Raw genomic sequence first — 20,479 nt, forward strand, 5'->3', positions numbered from 1 at the left:
TTAATGATACATTAGCATTGGTGGGGGTTTAGTTTAATTGGGCCACACATTCAAAATGGAGGTCAGGTTTGAACACAGTAAATTATCTGTTGACATGATTGTCGCAGCAGCATCAGTGTGGCAGTCACAGTGAGTTTTGCTTTGAAACTCTGAACATGTGAGTTTTACAGACACTACAGTGTGACGGGCCGCCACAACAATCCACTTTCTCTGTGACGCAGACAATGGTGGGACTGTTCCTCCACAGACATACAAGTGTCCCAGCCATCTGTCTGCGTACCCCCACAGTACAAACATTGTCCTACACACACACACACACACACACACACTACTGCCACACCAAAACACACAGCCGCCCCACTGTCATACATGTATTATGTACCAACAATGTAGTAATGTTCTTCCAATGCTCTGATTAACTTCAAAATTAAGGTCCTGCTTTAGAAATATGACACAGAATCAACAAATACATTCATATTAATTTGCATTACCGTCACACCATGACATATTTTATATATTTTAGAGTCTACACAGTGGAAAATAGCAGAGAAATAGAAACGTATGGTTCAGAACTATTCATTTTGATATATCCAAGTCTTTATATTAGTCTAAATATAGTGATAATCATCTTTTTCTTGTTAGTTATTCAATTGTCATTCAACTGCGTAGAGACACCTGTGCCTGTGTGTGTGTGTGTTTGTGTGTGTGGTAGTAAGAGTGATTTCAGACACATGCTCAATGTCTGAGGCATCACATTGTTTTTCTCTCTGTGTGTGCAATTCAGCATTTGTGTGTCTTTTGTTCAGTTTTATCATGGTTTAACTACATTTAATAGAACATCTTCACATCATTTTTGCATTTGAATTGTCCTTGAAGTTGGAAATTTTGTCACTCTGATGTATTTGTTTGGTCAAATGGTGACCTTCATCACAACCAAACAAGTGAAAGAAAGATCATAAATGATCAGGATGGGAGATCAAAAAAATATGTCTATCTTAAGGATTGTCCATCTTCATTACATTAAGATGGACGACAAATTAAGATGATTCAATAATGAATTATTATATTTGTTATAAGTTTGATTTTTTTATCCGAAACCAATCCAATAAACAAAACTGCAATTTAAATATACCCAAATGTCAATTACATTCAAACCACTGTCAAAAGAGTGTGTTTTGATGTCCTGTCTCCTGGCAACACAGGGTGTGATTTGTCTTACGTCAAGACAGATGGAAGCAACAGCGACATTGCGCGAGTAAAGCAAGGCTGCAAATACAAAGAAACACTTACAAAGACTTTCAGAGGTGCATTTTTTGCTCACAAAACCCAGCAGTTTGATGGTATAAACTCTTTTTGCCCAGTGTATACACACAAACACTCCCTCAATCAGGTCTGATAGTATTGACAGATGAAGAATACAGCATACAAATAATGTTACATCAAAAACATGTAAATAAAACAGCTTTTAAGTCAAACTTAGTAGGAGGAAGGCATTAAATTAAGTCTTTATAAAGTAACAACAAACTATCACCTACTTTTATTGAAAGGGTGTTATTTTCATTACAACTCACAATTCCTCAAAGATGCCGTGAGACTTCTTGCTCCCCAACGAATCAGCTCTCACTTGTTCTTCGTATATCTCCTGAACTTATGCGTAAATTCAAATGTGTTCCCCACAGAAACACTGACTGTTTGTGTATGTTTGATTGTGAACACATGTGTCTTTTGGACTTATTCAGTGTGTCACAAAACACAAAAAGACAAAGACACACAAACACAAACAGCCTGGGAGACTCAAACACACACCTGCAGCCGAGCCCACAGAGGGGACACTCATGTCATAGTCTGAATAGTGTCACTTCTTTCTTTCTTTCTGTCTGGTTCTTTTCTTTCTTTCTGTCTTTATTTATTTCTTTCCCTCTTTCTTGCACTATATGAGCGACAGGCTGACCACTATAATCTGTGTGCTATCAGCATACAGTGTACAAAGACAACCCTGTTTTCAGTATGAGAGACAGTTGGCGTTAACAGTGTAATTCACAGTGAGTGCTGTCACAGTGAGGGAAGCAGAGGCACATTCACTGTCTAACAGATGGCTCATACATGCTGCCGGGCCTGAAGACCTCCTATTCTCACACTCAGATGCTTCAAGGAGCAGCAACTGTTTCGGAGTTTGTTTGTGTTTGTGCACAGAAATGACAGAAAACACACTCTCAGCTGTGACTGTTGTGTCACAGGCACGAGGCAATACATACATCTTGTTTTAATTCTTGTGAGAAAGGAAACCGTTTAGAGGAAAAACCAATATGACACACTCATCAATGAAAGAAATATATGTAAAGAAAATAAATACGATGACATTTCTTTTATAAAAGCAGTTAAGGCTTTAAAGGGAAGAAAAGTCATTTTGGTCAAGATTAGTGTCCACATCAGGTCAGGTCAAGCTTGGAGGTGTCAAGTCCAGAGGTGAGAGGGCATTTGCTGTGGCTGCCCCCAGACTCTGGAACAGTCTCCCTCTCTATATTAGAGCCTTCCAGACCCTAGAGACTTTTAAATCCTCCCTTCTTCTCTCAGGCGTTTCATAAATGAGCACATGCTAATTTGATGTTTTATTATTTTTTACTGATTACTGTAATTGTATAGTGTTTTTTTTCTTATCTATTTATGTATTTAACCTGTGCCCCCTTCTGTACAGCACTTTAGTCGACTGCTGTTGTTTTTTCAGAGTTGAATTATGGTGACTTTTTTTTTCCCCCACCCTAAATAAGACAAGTCCCCATAATGTGACTATGTAAACAGATCCAGGTCCCCACAACAAGAGCACACTTAGTCTATGTACTGATTACAGTTGCATCACTCCTGCTACTTTAACACATTGTGTCCATACCAGTCTAGTTTTTGAGCTTGTAAAATGGCATTGTGTGGGTTTACTGCTTTATTTTGACGACTCCAGCGATATTTGCAGAAACAAAGATTTTGGATACAGAGATGCAGGCATGCATGTTTGCTTCCTGACTGGATGTTAACCACCTAATTGTCAAAACAAACAAAAATAATCTCTGCTTTTACTTCCTGACAGTGACATTACTCGTAGTATCTTTTCTGCAACTAAGCAACCAATTACAGAGCAGAACACCCTGCTGCTTCCTGTTTAAATCAACGTGTACATGTGTAAGAATGAGAATGGTCATATGTTTTCTGGTATTTGTATCAACGGAGATTAGTTTTGTTGTGGAGCTAACATACTAGACTTTAAAGAGATTTAATTCATTCATTCATTCATTTCTTACGTCTTGGAGCCAATCCCAGTGGACAAAAGGTGAGAAGCACTTTTGACAGGTCACAGTCCATCACACGGCTCAACACACAGAGAAGAACAGCCATTCATTCTCACCTATGGTCAAGTTTTCAATTAACCTCTGCATGTTTGTGGACTGTGAGAAGAAACCCGGAGGAAACCCACGCGCACTCAGGGACAACATGCAAACTCCACACAGAAAGGCCCAGGTCGTGAACCAAGACCTTCTTGCTGTGAGGCAATAGTGCTAACCAGTATGCCCCCATGTGGCCCTAAAAGATTTAATTGAACGATAAAGATGTCTGAAGGCAAACAAAGCCTTAATGCCTGAAATGTATCCTGACATTAGCATTTAGCTCCGTTGCACCTAATTACAGCCTCACTATGGTCATAGCTCTGAACTTTCATCTGTGGGTTCAGTTCGTTGTTTCAGATATTGTGGAAACAAACAAACAAACAAACAGTGATATCTAAGTCTAAATAATCATGTCAACTTGTAGGTTGACAGATCAGCGCATCTTCTGAAGACGGCATCAAACTATCGACACCCATGTCTGGAAACCATTTCCCAATTAGTCAGTTCTACGGAGACTGTTGCCAACATCTGAAACAACAGCCAGTGTATTTAGCAATTAGCTGCAGTGTGGCCAAATGGGAGTGGGAGTGTCCTGGCAGAGAGAGAAAACATGAGGCACGGACCTGGAGACAGAGCAGGGTAGAGACGACTAATTTCCCTCAGGAGGACTCAGATGCACACGCAGCACAAACACGTGAATGCAGAATGTATACACACATACAGACATATGCACACAGACATGCATTCAGCCACACACACACACACACACACACACACACCCCTCTTTGCTTCTTTGATAAATTCCCAGGGGAGTACAGGGTTGTAGCCAGTGGCTGCAGAGTGAGAGTTGACCGGTGTGTTGTGTTCTCTCTGTGTCGGGTATCTCTTGTCTAATGAGGAGGTGCCAGTCCCACCAGTTAATTTACAAGGAGACAGTCGCACAATTGCACACTGACTCACACTGACATTTATAGGCAATTAGGACCTGCTGGAGAAAAGTTTGTGTGTGTGTGTATTTGCAGTGCAGTGGTTGGTTCAGCATTTTTAAATGCCCTGTGGCTAATATTGTTTGCATATAGATAATAATAGGGAAACATTATTTTAATTGCAATTTGACTTGTAGACACTCAATTCTGTGTATTTTACAAGGCTGTTAATGCGAGTGAATTAGTTCCGAGACACTGTGTATTGCTGTATACATTTCTTTCTTATCCAAAAAAAAAACCTCACAGGTGCTGGTGATTTGAAAATGATGTGTTGCAAAAAAAAAAATCATCACATGGTCTGTTGTTAAGCTCAGCTGTGTCCACTTGAGCTGAGTGAACCTGTAGAAAGCACAGGTGATGAGGTAAAACAGGTTGTACAAGCGTTGATCAAAATGAAGTGATTTCAATCTGAAATGGTTTTTCACTCTTTGTGATTACTTTCTTTCTGTTCTTTTCTATTCATTTCTGGAACAGTTTGCACATTTAAGTGATGATTATGTATTACTGGAAGGCGATGTTTAAGTTATATGTGGGATGGGCCAGAATGCATGACACTGAAATACAAATATACCAAGTAACTAACTAATAATGTATAGTTTTTTATATAAAACCATTTATATTCAAAAGTCATGTCATGTCGAGTTCATTCAGTCGCATGAGTGATTTTTGATTCATTAATATTATTTCCTGCCCTCAGATGAACTCATAGAATCTCTTTCATCCGTCAAGGGGCATCAAACGGTACAGAGCGGTGTAGAAGTGATCGCCTGGAGGATCACACATGTGATGTAATGCTGCTTGCATCACACTGTATCTCCCCCAGCTGATGACAGACAGGCCTGTTTCCCCTGCCAGCACATCCCAGCTGCTATGAGGCAATGTAGTCTGCCAGGCACAATACGGTGTATCAGCCCCTCAACAATGGAGGACTTGTGCTCCTTGGATGGCATCATTGTCACAGTTTTTCTTTCTTTTTTTGGGAAGGCTCTGTGCGTTGTTGTTGTTGCGTTATTATTGGTTTAACTATATGGTTCTATAGGTTAGCCAGTTATTAACCCTTTTATTGTTGCCAGGGAGACAATAGATGCAGTGCATGATGATGCATGGCTCACACCCAGACTGGATGTGGGTCGTGGGAAAAAGAACGGGTATGATTATAGTGTGGGATTGCAGAGAATCTGTACTTCAATGATGTCAAACTAGGTCAGTTTAGTCAGACACAAAAAAGGCCAAACTGAAATCAAACAAAAAACGGCACAAGAAAACATATAATCATAAGAAACGAGTAGCAGGAATACATATTGTGGGATGTAGTTGCTGTATTTATACTTACTCTCAAAGGATCAGTGTACTTTCCACATCCACGAGTCAGCAGAAGAGATCTATGTGATGTAGTTATCTGCTCATGTCTGAGACATTATGTTCTTATTTATGTGGACGTACACAAGAATCACTACATTTTGGGACCATGTCAACGGTGCATGCTTTGTTTTTGCACTTTCCAGTCCTGTTGATGGTGCATCCTTGCTTCGGTCAAAAAGACTTTGAAGAAGATGCCAACCATGGACCATAACCATTCATGCTTGAGGTTTTAAGAGGAGGTCCATTGTTACCCACAGCTCAAAGGGGAGAAATCACTGCAATGGAACGTGAGATTGCGTTTGCACGAAAGCTAAAAGACCCTCATTTTAGCCCAGCAACTTTCTCCGTACAAGAAATGCACAAAGTATGTAGTGGTCCTAAAGCTGCAGTGGCTAGATCACCGGAAAAAGTTTATTAAAATGCTCAGGTTTTGGGAGCGTACAGATGTTTTTCATGTCTATTGTGTGACTCTCTTTGAGACTCTTCCTCTTTCCTTTTCTTTACAGTGTAAACACCAGCACCATAGGTTATCTGTGTGCAAAGAAGGTGTGGTGGAACAGCCAGTAGGAATGCCCACACTCTCTTTGAACTGCCCCGTGATTGGCCAAAGCCTCCCATCACTGTCTGCACTGGCCTGCAATTGGTCAATGTCTTGCTTTATGAAACAAATTTAGTGGTGAGGCTGCAATATGGAATTGTTGATCAATAACACCAAAAAAAGCCTGCATACTTCACCTTTAAATTTGAGATAAAGTGATGTTGATGTTCCATTTCATTTTGGTGTTAACCATCAAACATTGGCCCATATGCACTGCTTGCTATACGACGGTTATATTCTATATACTGTTGAGCACCATTAAATCAGTAAGAGAAGGACTTGGTTCAAACTGCTCTTGATGTATATAAATAGAACAAGTTACAGCACTCACTTTGTGAATTGGTGATATCTAAGAAGATGAAGAATAAGAGGAAAGAGGAGGAAGATCATTGAAAGTCTGATGGGACAGAAATGATAATAAATGGACATGGTTCTTAACGAGCGGTGTGTTCATAGAACAGCGATGGCGTGCCTTGTCGACCTGCTGTATAATTATGGGTGTGTTACTATAATACGTAACACGGTGAGTAACAAGCTATTCTGCTCCACAAACAGGGGCCTTGTTAATGATACGGGTGATTGCCTCAGGCCAAAACAAGGAGCCTAAAGGGTTCATTAAAAACCTAAGAGAAGTATTCCCATGAGTCCGTCAGTGCATGCATCCATACACGCCTTTGCATCGTTTATCTTTAGATTAGTAGATCTACATTGGCCCAATGTCTATTTTGTGTCAACATAATGGTTCACGTTAGCCTGGCAAACCAGACCTGCATCAAGATGCACACACGACTGCAGGGCCCAACGACTGTTGCCATTTTTGTGCAAAGAATAAGAGAACTGCGGGCGTGTACATTCAGCAAGCATCTTCGAAAAACAGAAGAAACAGTAGGTATATAAGTTGTATTTATATGTATTACATGTAGCAGAGAACAACAGGGACTACATGCGGAACGGTCACACTCACTGACTCTATACATGATGTGGTTGGCCAACGAGGGGTTTCAAGACCGAACCCTGGCTGCAAATTAAATTGCTACCACTAGGGTGCGTGTAGATTTCTGGACTAGGTTCACATAACAATTTTTTTTTTTATTTATATAATGGCGTTGATTTGGGGATTTAGATTTGAATGAATCATGTCAGTATAAAGTATTCTTTTAGGAAATGCTGGTCATCCAGAAGCTGTGATGACTGTGTTATGTTAAATGTTCGAATTCTTGCTCATATTCTTTGTTGTGCTTTATGTGGGAGAGGTGTCCAAGTTTGAAGGCTCGCATTGTTGTATGTAAAGATACAGGATGTTTGTGTATGTATGTATTCAGAAGTATGATGGATTTAGATTAAGGCTCATATTTAACTTCTTTGGGGCGGTGATTGCGCAGATCCTCATAAATGAACAGTATGAGATGATCTGTTCCATGAACTGAACATTTATACATTTTACCAGAGAACTGTGAACAAACAGTAATGGCTTAATAATAGTAATAATTTGTTGTGGCAGATATTAATACAGCCCCTGATGTTTGCCTTTGCGAAGGTCATAAGTAGTGTAGCTGCAGAGGGACTTTTGTTACTTGACAGTGCTGACCTTCGTCCTGGAAGGACAATCACAGCCAACATTATATCTATTGCACAATGAAAACCCCACATTTTCTCTGCTGAAGTTTTCTTGATAATGTTGGCACATCACTTGATCGGAGAACCGGAGCCACTCGAGCGTGACGGCGACACTGACCTGAGACCTGCTACAACACACACCGCCTAATCTAATTAGTCCCTGATCAGGTCTCACTTAGGAGTCACTGTACAAACCTGTGAAGATGCCTGTAGAAGAGTGTGTCCTTTTAGTCTTTCAGCCTAACACATGTCACAAAGTAACTCCTGCTCTGTTCCCTCTGTCTCCCCCCGGCTCTCCTGATGTAGAGTTAAAGTCATAATCCCACCTCCGTTTTCTCATCACTCCATCTCGCCAGATCCCTTGAGCTTTGCCTGTGCTCATTAGCGAGTATTTTTCCCGTGTTTGCTAATTGTGTCCTGCTTTTTGCACCACCTGCCCCGCCCCCTCCCTCTTCCTCGTTTTCCTCTTTCTCTCTCTTTCTCCCTCCCTCTCTCTCTCTCTCTCCTGCTTCCCCTGCTCATCTGTGCACTTTAACAGACACTAATTGTCATCATAAGGATGCTTCCGCTGTCACAACTGGAGAACAGACTGCAGACCGACAGCAAGCAACCTGGCTCCTCTGGCCCCCAGAGGCCTTTGCACTGGTGTCTAGGGGCCCAGAGGACCTTAGGTAGGCAGGAAACCTCCCACTGTAAGTGTAACTAATGAAGACTGAATGAGAGTTTTGCCTGGCAGAGAGAGATAGTGAACTCAACAAGGGCAAACTGGGAATCGATTGTAAATAATCACAGGGAGGACAGATAATTACGGTGGCAGCCTAATGAGGCAGTGCGGCAATGTTTATAATGACACCATACAATAGTGACAGGACATGAACACAGTTATCCAGTTATTCTCAATTTTCTCTTCTTTCTGTTCATCCCTTAAGTGAAATCATCAAGCTCGACGTCGGGACACACTTATGATATTCTCAATTTTCATCCGCTGCATCAAACTTGTTTTGCTGCAGTCACATTTCTGAACATTATCTTCAAATTTAGAAGAGAATCCCTTAAAATGATAGTATTTATGAAGCTGTGTGACACACCCTGTCTTTATTAGAGGAACAACGATGCAGGGAAATATTCTGAAGGTTTTGTGGATTATTTGATTCATATTTTGGCTGAAACTTGAGTTTTAAACACTGAAATCTGGCACTCTATATATACATATTTAATTGATTCCCAATCCCTCAGCCAGTGTCGTCATTTCAATCATGTCTGTCCAACCTTTCCAAGGCTGTTTGTCATAACCTTACCTCTTTATTACCATGTCCACAGAGTTTGTCACCTCTTGCAGTATGTATATCATATTAGTATATCATATTTTCTTTATGTCTGAATAAGATTCAAGAAATTGTATTTGTACACCCACAGTTATCGTACAACTGCTCAGAAATCTTTGTGCAGGAATATTTTTTGGCAGGAAGGAAACAAAAGTACAGTAAAATACTATAAGAATACTATAAATACAATAAAATAAAATGCTATTATAGACACTGCAGTATTTATAAGGAATATTTTACATATGTTGCACTTGCAGACTGTGGCTGAGAGGAAGCTGTTAGAAGTAGATTTTATGAAAATGTTGATTTGAAATTCAATAGTGGTCAACTCAGTGAATACTCTTCCCTCTTGCTTACATATGCATGTCAGTGTCTATGTGCAGGCAAGTGTGTGTCTCCATACACACACATGTTGGTGATTGTGTGTGTGTGTTTGTCTGCAAGTGGGAATTTGTGCTTTGTGGCATGTGTGCCCTCAGCATGGGGCCACGGCGGGCCCCGTGCCGGCCAGCTGGAGGCTCAATCTGTTGAGGGGGTCCACTGCTCAGTGGAGGGAGGTCAGCCAGACCCACAACGATGCCCCGACCATTTGAACCGGCCTCCCCTCTGACCAAGACTTGCAGCTTGGCAGGGCCAGCCTGGGTCTGACAGCTCCACATAACCTGATCCACAAGACACCATAGAGGAGGAAAAGGAGGAGGACGAGGAGGAGGAGGATGGGAAGTATGGCTCGATATCAGTGATGCAAGGGGATGTGCAGGTGATAGCAATTTTAGAGAAAGAGGGGAAGTTGGGAGCTGTCAAAGGAGGGAAAAGAATGAAATTGGGATATGAAATGCGATGAAAGAACACTCTTTCATTGACTGTGACTGTGTCTTGTTTGTTGGCACTGGATAGGTTGATATGAGCATTTTGGAAACTGCTGAGCTACTGGGATTTTCAAACACAACCATAGGGTTCACAGAGAATGGTGTGAATGAGAGAAAATACCCAGTGAGCAATAAGTCTTTCAACTAACATGTTCACATCTATTTTTTTCTAATGTCATGTAAACACACTGAGCAAATAGAGATGACTAAGTGGGCTGCAGAAGCTAAAAGGCTGCAGAATACATTTAACGTGTGGAAAGGGAATATGTGCAGCAATACAGTTATGCAAGCAGCAATACAGATACAGATTACTCACTTATGATATTCAATATCATAAGTGATACAAGTGAGTAAATATCTGAGCAACTAGATTGAAAGGCCTTGTTGTGTAGACACGTGTCTTTGGTTCTGTGTGTGTGTCTCTAACCATACAAGTCCTCTCTCTCTCTGTCCCTCTCTCTCTCTCTCTCTCTCTCTCTCTCTGACAGTTTGCTGCAGGGCACCAGGGTTACATCTGAGGGAGTGTTTTTAGCGGTCACAGGATAGCGGGGACGCTTGCTGGCACCATCTGGTCACGAGATCCAACGTTTATCTGGCACCGTCTTGGCCAGTGTCCATACCTGCTTGTTACACACACACACACACACACACACACACACGCATGTGTATCGGGGGTCAAGCTACCCAGTGACAGGCTGAGAGCAGATGTCCGTCAACCCTCCTAGTCCTGTTAATTAAGCAGCATCACAAACACCAAAGAGGCAACTGACACACACAGTCTCTCTCACACACACACACTGTACCGTCCGGACCGGTGACTGTTCGTTGTTACACTAGACCTCAGAGAGTTGAATGAAATGAACTTCCGCTTCATTTATTAAACATATCTCTCTTCGAAATGGCTGGTTTACTTATTCAAAATAGTATTTGATGTCAGCAACAGATAATGTATGTTGTGATTTGGCACTATAGAAAAAAAATGAATTGAATTGAATTATATTGTGCACAGATGTATGTGTTCTTGCCAGGGTTTACTTTGTGAACTGGTGTTCTGTGAAAGCAGCCGTTTGGGACGTTTTTCTTTTGCCGTGTTCCTTTTTGTCTCTGGTGGAAACATGCACTAGGATCTGTTTCACAAAAGGAATTTGTGAGCGCTCCGTGTTGTTAGACTGGCCTCCTCTGTGGGTGACTGTGGCATCATATCAGGGCCGTTGAAGCGCCACAGTGTTTCTCCCCCCCCCTCCTTTGTCATCCCACTGAGCAGTGGGGTGAAGTCAGGGCTTGTGTGATCCAGTGAAGCGTGGCTGTTAGCACAGACTTCAGCCCCGGTCATGAAGCTGACATCACCCTATTGCCTCAGTCCTGTTCTGAGCTGCACTTGATGCATGCACAGCAGGTCACTGAGGACGAGAGGGAGACCCCTTAAATATAACCGCAAATCCTGCGTTGTCAAATGTCAAAGTTTTCTTCTGTTGGGCCTGGATTTTCTGTTAATCACTGTTTCATACTGTTTGTTTACTTGTTTTAATATGCTACTACTTAAGCAGTGCTTGTACATTGGAAACATGAGACTTCTGACTGATGTAAAAACACTAAAAGGGGAAAGAGTCAGACTTAATTCTGACCTAATTCGGACTGGACTCACTTTAAAGTCTTGGGTTGAAAGTGAAAAACATTTAGGTTTTGACCTCATATGAATCCAAGAACAATATTAGATAAAGACAAAAGCAGGCAGACCATGCTAAAATAATCAGAATAGTATGATAGGCCAGTGAATGTTATGGGAAAAAAATACAAATATATGTTTTTATTTCAATGTTCAGCATCCAGAAGCTAATCTTTGCAGTGCAACCAACCCTGATGTATTGTGTTTGCAGCACACTACATCAATACAAATGTTGTATTAAGTAGTGTTGTATTTGCAGTGATTCTTTGCATAATGTTTATTTTGAAGTTGCAGACTTAGATTTTAATTAGTATTTTGGGTAGCTTTATTTATTTAGAGTTTGGCAGAAGGAAAACTTAATGTCAAACTAATTGTGTCAATGCCTCAGAGGAATAAGATGGTGTCTGTCTCACATGCACTGACTTCTTTGTGCAGCTCTGCTGGACAGACACAGGACAGATGCTGTACACAGACAAAACCCCAAGTTTTACAATGATGTCAATAAACTTGCTGAAAATGGAACTCTGTTGCCCTCTGCTGGTGGATATCTAGAGCCTGGGTCTGTTCTGGCATTATAAAAAATATAGTACTTTGTCCTACTTTTGAGTCAGTACAATTAATGTTTGACTATTACTATAATACTCAATATTGAGTATTGAGTACAAATGAATTTGTAGGGTGCACATAATTGTGAAAAAAGTATCTTAATTTTTCCAGAAAAGAGTTTGGTAGAAATGAGTGCCCATTGTCTTCTTGCTGTAGCTACTGGTGAGGAGTTCAAAGTTGAACAACGCTCTCTTTTTTCTTACATCAGAACTAAATAATAAGACAATTTAAGTGAGAAAATACCACTGTGAACACTCTTTTAGTGCAAAGAAGACGACACGTTGTGTGCTGATTCTCCTCTTTATTCACAATGACGCCATTCACAATGAATCACAGAAAAACACGTTGTGAACTCAAATTACATAGAGGTCCACTACAGTAATGAAATATGAAAACTTTTGCAGAAAGAAACAAAACAGGGTTAGTTTGAGGTAAGAACAAAAACTATGTGAAACACGTGGTGACTCAGGTGTCACTGGCATTTGACTGTGGTGTGTGCGACATTCTGCAGAGTCCTGTGAATAAAACCTAGTGATCACAGCCAAACAGGTCCTGGGAGACTCTGTGCTGCTCGGGCAGGGCCCTGCCAGTAGCCAACACCTTCAGGCTCTCAAAGGTGTAGTAGTGGTTGCCTACAATCACTTTAATTCCATCTTTGTCGCATTTGGCAGCATCGATCGTCTTGAAGAGGGCAATTGGCTGCTCGCTGTTGATAACGCGAGGGCTGGCCTTCATTTCCACGTCATAGACGTGGTCACCTGGTGGACAACAGACAGGAGGACAGATGAGCACAGCAGACAGGAGGGCATGTGAATCATTCTTTCTAGCCTAGCTGTCTTGTTAGTTAGTTGTTGCTTTAGCTGCTTAATGCTTACGTTGTCCCCCCAAAAGAGTGTGATCTTTTATCAACGTCCAAAGCGTCTCTATGTCCTTGATCAATGTGATTGTATCTAGCTAACTGAGCTTGGCTTAACCTTGTGTCCAGCTTCAGTTCCTGTGAATGTGCCGACGGGTTCAAATTCAATTTTGATTTTGTCTTTACCTTTGACGATGTGAGCGATGTGATGGTCCTCACAGATAAATGCAGCATCAATGTGACCCTCAACGCCCAGCTCTTCCTTCACAGACTTGGGGTAACCTTCCATAAGGACGGGATGCTCACCCCCCACTTTGTAAACAAATAGATGGTCGTCCTGAGGAGAAACAAATAATCCCAAATGTCCTGTTTTAGCCTTGAGAGAGAGAGAGCGATGACCGTGTTGTTGCTTCTGTAGTTTACCTTGATCATGTGAAGCTGATCCTCGTAAGTGAAAACAGCATCCACCTCACTGTGCAGCTCCTTGAAGACGTTCTCAATGGAGTCGGCCTTCAGAGTGGCGTTACCCGCATCTCTGCTGATGAAATAGTGGCCTGCAAAACGAGGGAATTGCTTAAAACCGTATCACTGCAAGACGATGGAAAATGAACATAAACAAGGAGAAAGTCTTTGATACTAAAAACCATGACAACGGCATGTGACCAACTGTTAAAGTATGAAGTCTATTTGTCTGGTTTGTTTAATTTCTGGCTTATTGAATAATATGTTGGTTCATTTGATGTCTGTGCATTAATGTGCATTAATGGGATTAAATACAGATCAGCTTATCCTTGCTGCTTGAGGAATCCACTGTTTTTATCTCATTCCTGACCAACTCACTGCTGACCGTATGAACAGGGCCTCTGTATTTGGGGCATGTGATTTTGTTTATAATAAACTAAGGTTTTAAAATAAAAACAAGTACGTTGCCTCTCATTTATTAACCTCTGCCAAAAGGGTTATGTTTATGATTTCTGTCTCTGTTTTTTTCTGTCTTTTTACATAGAAACTCACAAAACCCTTTGTAGTTTCTAAAGTCATCAAGCACATAAGACAGCAGCTGTAAACTTTGATGTTTACATGTTTGTGCTAAACAAATATATCAATAAATAAAACAAACAATAATAAACTAAACAAGACGAAAAAGGCAAAATCAGTGTGTTGTGTGTCAGATCTCACCTCTGAAAGCATACATGTTTCCATCATGGTCAGAAGTGATGGCATCGAGGTGAACGCGGCTGCACTGTTCTCTCTCCACGTCGTCGCTATGGCTACCTAGACAGCGAAGTGAGTGAAACCAAAACATTACGGTCAAATAATTCATCTCCAACATGGATAAAAGTAATTGTCTTCAGATTGTTTGCTAGAAGAGATTTCCTCATCAAAATATTTTTCACTTACTGTAATTGGCGCATCTCATGAAGTAGTCGCGCACCTCTTTGGGGTATTTGCCGTGCACGTCACCAGTCTTTGGGTCGAACTTGGAGAACAAGTGTCCATGGAAGCAGTAGTAGTGGCCCAAAAAGCGGAAAGCAGCCGTGCAGTTTGGCATGGTCTTGAACTCCTTCTCTTCCACAGCCTTGGTTTTGACATTGTAGTGGTAGATTTCGTGTTCTACAGGAAAAAAAAGTACATATATATATATATATATATATATATATATAGCAGAGAAAGAAAAGTGCTTGAAATATGTGAATGTACTTTCTTAAAAGCCTTTCTTGCAACAAAGAAGGATTAATCTGAAGACTTACCCTTGAAGAAGATGACAGAGTCTTCACCGCAGTCAGCTTTGGGACATCCAATGGCAGCATCCAGGTGGTCAGGGATTCCAGGGAAGACCTCAGTAATGTTCTTGGGGTATCCGTCTTCCAGCTTGTGTTTCTGATAGCTATACACCTTCTCGTCCTGCATCAAAGTACAACCACCAAAAGTACCAGTTTAGATGTGAGGTTTACGTGTGCGTTGTTGAATGTTTGTACAATCAAAATATTCAAATATATGAACGTGTGTTGACATTTTCATACACTTTGTACACCAAAAGATAGGAAGTTGATGATTTTAAAAAGTAGCAACAGCAAGCAGATCATTCCCTGCCACTGTGTTTAAAAACCTGATGTCAATGACCTGGTAAACTTAATTTTTAACTGTACTGTTCTGTTTGTGATGCATGTATTTCTGTCCTTGTCTTATTTCAGTGAGACAAAAAAGGTATAGTAATTTATGAAAACAGGTTTTCTTTCATTTAAAAAAAAAAACACCTCGCCAAAAGATATCTTCTTTGCTTATCATTGCAAAATAAGTCAGCAAGAATGTGATTGAATCAGGAACGTGAACCTCAATTCAGATAATATTGTAATGATCAAGGGAGTCAAAGAATAGACAGTACCAAGAAGAAAAACATGTGGTCGTGGTCATGGCTTTCTTCATAGTGCATGAGGAAAGCAGCATCTACATGGCTCAGGTGGTGATGGTCGTCCAGCTCGGCAAAGGTCTCATTAAACAGCTCAGGTTTGCCATGGAAACCCTTGAGCAGATGGTCGCCTGATAGGCAGAAATGCAGGATGTGACATTTAGAAACAACAATACACATTTTCTTTCATAACCTCTAAAAAGGAGTGAAACCAGAGCATGGAGTTCACTCAGTGACGCAATGCACTGCAAATAATGTTATTCATATAGGGCCAGAACACTTGTAGGGACTTACCCTTGAAAAAGTAAGGGACTCCATCCTCGTCCACTGCAACGGCGTCCATCTCAAGACCATGACAATGGTCAGGGATGTCTGTAAAATAAGAAATAATACATTTAGTAGTAGTATTAGCATCAGCAACAGATTGAGACGTGTGTGAATGCTTAAAACGCACCTGAAGCATGTGTCTCATGCCTGGATAAACAGACAGAAAACGAAGCATTTTTAAAATAATTGTACAATATAAATAAAACAGTCATCTTTTCTAACTTGTGTTCTGTTTGTGTTAGCCAAAATATTCAAAATTACTTTGTAAAATAATGTCAAATTAGGACATTCTAAGGGGATTTAAAATATTGTGTCTGTGTGATGGAGCCTCTACTTGTGAGCCAGGTCAGTATCAACAGTCTAAAACGTCAACGCCCATTCCTTTTCTTTTTGTACAGTTTATTTTTATCACTTTTGTTTCTTTATACCTGACGTTTTGTCCATTTGCAGTAAAAATGATTTGGCTTCACTGTGATGGACTACGGTTTAAAAGAGAATTCAGAGTGCTCAGTCTGAAGCAGACATGAGTCACCGGCACCCCAGAAAGGAGAAAAACAACATTTAAAATTTAAAAAACACTTACGAATCAGCACATGCCAGAGCCAGGGCCAGGCAGAGACACAAGACATGGGTGAGAAGCTTCATGGTGAGCAGTCCTGAGAGGCAGTGGAGCTGGGCTACAATGACTGCTGCTCCAGCAACCTTTTATATGGTAGGGCTCAGATGGACGCAGTCACATTGAGCAACAGATGAGGAGGAGGAGGAGGAGGAGGACAATGTGCAGATGCTGTGGGTTAATCAAAGATGCCCCCTTTGTTTGATGAACCCAAGTCCTGTGCCACTCAAACTCAGACATCCACAAATTACGCAAGCAGAAGTTCAGAGAACTCCAAAGGCTCCTGTTCACTGTAAAAATGAAATCAATACTACTGTACTACTACTACTTTTTTCACTGTCAATTTCAAACCAAAGTAATATGAACATTCAGTAACACTTTAGATTAGGGAATACATATTCACTATTAACTAGGTGCTCACTAACATGCATAAATAGCACACTAGCCCTTTATTAGTAATTATTAAGCACGTATTAACACCTTATTCTACATAACCTTGTTGTACCTCTATTACGACATGAATTAAGATTGTTCCTGATTAAGGTGTTAATACGCGCGTAATAATTACTAATAAAGGTCTGGTATGCAACTTATATGCATGTTAGTAAGCACCTAGTTAATGGTGAACGTGTTCCCTAATCTAAAGTGTTACCGAACATTCAATAATCGTGAAACATTATAGATCATATACATTATACTCGCTGTTGTTAGTATATTGCTATGTTAGCAGTATATTTATAGTATAAGCTTCCATTTATAACGTCAATTTGAGGATCATATTCTAACAAAGAGGGACTTCTAAACCTCTTTGTATACTTTATCAATAGTATTATCTGTACCATTCTAAAACATACCAGATGTGTGTCATGGTCTGTCTGGACTTGATCCAGGTTTAAGGTAAATGACTCAGTGAACCCACAGAATAAATAGAACCCGCTGAATCCTTGTAATAACTGCTATGTAAGGTTTGTATGGTGAACATTAACAGAGAATATGGTGTGCCGCAATGTGTGCGATTGAACAAGTCACAGTCAGTCATTTGTATTAATTAATCAACAACTAATGCACACCTGTAAAAGGGAGACTGAGCAAACTTGGCTGAGTTTTGCACTTTGCAATTCTTGAAAGCTAAATATTTGGTAAATCCAAAGTACAGTAATAATTATTGGACACATTTCAAAGCTACAAGGCTTTGATAAACCCGTCCAGCACTGAACAAAGAACAGCACACGATAATCACATGTCAGCTTTCAGTATAAATATGCAACAGCAAAAACACAAAAGCATATATGAAGAACAGAACAAGCCAAGTGAGGAAAACTGATGAGTTTTGATGGAGACATTTTGTGACTGCAGTGCAAATATTAAGTGAATGTCTGTTGAGCAATGACACTATAGAGGTCTGTACACACATGTAATCAGAGTGCTAACAAAGGCTCAACCTTGAATCTGGCTTGAAATACTCCAACTACTTTTTTTAGGCTGACTGAAGCAATACATTCATACAAATGTTTGTATTCTGTTGATTAATGTGGTTCAGGAACCTTTTTTCCTGTAGTGTTATGGCTAAGACATAGTTTGCTGGAGTTTTGAGGCGGATATTTAAGTCCTGTCTGAGTAACAGCAAATGTCCTCCCCCTGTCTACTTTGTTTAATTTAGTAAAACCCAAGTCATAAGTTAACTTAATGTATTAGGTTTAAGGAACTCTGCAGTTAAAAACAAAGGTTTTGATGTAACCGAGTAGAACTGTACCAGTTCAAACTCATCTTCTGTTATACTGACGTGAGATTGTATGCGTGTGCTCTGGACATGAAAGCAGATAATAATTGCGGACAGGTGTGTCTGACTGTGTATCGGCAATCACTGTGTCACAGTTCCACCTGTGACTCCAGAGAAGCGTGGCAGGTTCCTGGGCAGCTGTAGGGCTTCACACCTGATCTTTATTTCCACTCAGTCCCAGCGCTGAGCATGTGTCAGCTTATCCTGCCTTCAGCATGGTACAGTCTGGCCACTTCTCCTGAGTTATATCGTGTCATACGAACAAAATGTTTTTAATCAGAATATTTAAAGTTCCCTCTGCAGTTGCCACTCGAACTCTTTGATTGTCTTAAAATCTTAGTTGTTCCCAACGCCCTGCAAATCATCATTAAAAAAGGCTTTTAAAAACTGTGGTTGGTTCACATCTTAATCCTTACCTCTCACCCCTTTCTCCTCTCTCCCCTGCTGTGTGCAGGTATGAGTAACATAAATCAGGCTGCTCATGAGTGTGTCAGCAGGTGCCAGATGGATTTCATGGAGTGTGTGGGCAGGCCGAGTCCTCTGCAACAGCATACAAGGCAGATACAGAGCAGAGTTTAAAGTGGGTTTGAGAAGCAAATAAATCTGCACTGCTCCTGAGCTCTGGCCTTTGATACTGCTGTTATCTGTAGCATTGGACTGGTTTCTCCTTTTTAAGCTCATTCAGAAGACTTGGACTAGTCACAACTATTGTGAGCCAAAGGTTTTCAATTCAACTTTAGTGTTCTGCAGCCAATCAGTTGAAATTCACCAATTAATCAATCAATCTTTATTTTTCAGGGACAATGCAATGAGACATAGTGCACATAAAGTGCATCTGATGTACTGCACAAAGAGTGTGTAGCAATTTGCTAGTTTGCAACTCGTGACCCTGGCTGGGCTTTTCAGAGATAAAGAGTAACACAAGTACAGTAAAAACGCCAACAATATAAGACAGTATAAATACTAATATAGAAGGCCTAGTTCTCATCTACCTAATACAGTGTAAAAATGTACCTGCACACGCACTCATACACTCCAAAACAGTCGAACTTTATTGAGACTACACATACTATTAAAAGTGGCTACAACCTCCTTTTGTTTTCAGCCAGTTCTTGATCTTTTATCCGTTTCGTTTCATTAGGCATTATATTCCAGTTATGACTAATGCTCATGTGTGAAACTGGTGTTAGTTAAATCATTTAGAACCACTAAAAACAGCGAAACACATGATTCCTTAACACTCATACAGGGATCTACGTACAGTATATACTGCAGCACTGACAGCAAAACCTGAACCACCTGCATATGCAAACGCCCCTCTATAAGTTAACTTGTGAGAAATCATTATTGACAGAGGGAAGCCTCCAGACACATGGCAGCAATAAGAAGTGAATTTATATTAACCTTGTCCACAGCTCATACACACAACTTAAGTAGCTCTACCTCGAAGTGCTGTTTCAGTGGCCAAACATGAATTATATACACATTTATCCTAAATAAAGGATTATATTTCACCCACACACACTGCACTCTGATGACGTTTGTAAATACCACAGAGGTCCTGTAGAGGTCACTCTTGCTGATATTATGGATTCAGCAGGCTTAAGGGCCTATACATAAAGAATGTTATGGATGACAAGTATACTGTTTATTGTAAAAATCGGTCATACAGTTATTTAATATGACAGCAGCATACAAAAGTCAAAAACTTATTAAAAAAAAAGTATTTTACCTATACTGTGTCATAGATCCCCTAATTAGGCCTTGGAAAAGCTTCAGGTTTATCAACGGTTGTGTAATTAGATTTGTTTTTTAACATACTTACGGTTTATTTAAGTAAACACGGTGAAGTCAGTGTGCATAGAACATCTTTGGTTTTATAGGAAATGTCTTTTTCGTTGTATCTCTGCACAAAGACAACAAGCTACACTCAGCATTCCATCATGCAAACATGTAGTTTAATGATCACAGCTTTAGTGAGACATATATATAATAAAGGCACACTTTAACAAAGAGGGGATATTTGGTATTTTTTGGCGTCTATGACAGAATGTAGATAATTGGTTCACAGGGTGAAAAGGTCACTT

The 20,479-nt window shown here is 40.4% G+C and overlaps 1 protein-coding gene across 1 annotated transcript; it reads right to left on the minus strand.

The window, feature by feature from the left end:
* Positions 1-12,689: 12,689 nt before the first annotated feature.
* On the minus strand, positions 12,690-16,663 carry hpxa (hemopexin a). Its single transcript, XM_044051201.1, has 10 exons — positions 16,580-16,663; positions 16,124-16,143; positions 15,964-16,041; positions 15,646-15,800; positions 15,011-15,164; positions 14,661-14,873; positions 14,439-14,534; positions 13,683-13,813; positions 13,446-13,596; positions 12,690-13,161 (listed from the first exon to the last, which is right to left on the minus strand). The coding sequence occupies exons 1-10, from the start codon at positions 16,639-16,641 to the stop codon at positions 12,932-12,934; spliced, it is 1,290 nt and encodes a 429-aa protein (XP_043907136.1). The 5' UTR covers positions 16,642-16,663; the 3' UTR covers positions 12,690-12,931.
* Positions 16,664-20,479: the final 3,816 nt, after the last annotated feature.

This window comes from Solea senegalensis, linkage group LG2 (genome assembly GCF_019176455.1).
Source record: "Solea senegalensis isolate Sse05_10M linkage group LG2, IFAPA_SoseM_1, whole genome shotgun sequence".
In the NCBI taxonomy this organism is placed as follows: Eukaryota; Metazoa; Chordata; class Actinopteri; order Pleuronectiformes; family Soleidae; genus Solea; species Solea senegalensis.

Coding starts and splice junctions, on each gene's coding strand:
- hpxa (XM_044051201.1), bottom strand. CDS start 16,641: ATGAAGCTTCTCACCCATGTCTTGTGTCTCTGCCTGGCCCTGGCTCTG. Junction 15,165..15,645: donor ACCACATGTTTTTCTTCTTG/GTACTGTCTATT, acceptor ACTTTGATGCAG/GACGAGAAGGTGTATAGCTA. Junction 13,597..13,682: donor ATCAGCTTCACATGATCAAG/GTAAACTACAGA, acceptor GTTTCTCCTCAG/GACGACCATCTATTTGTTTA.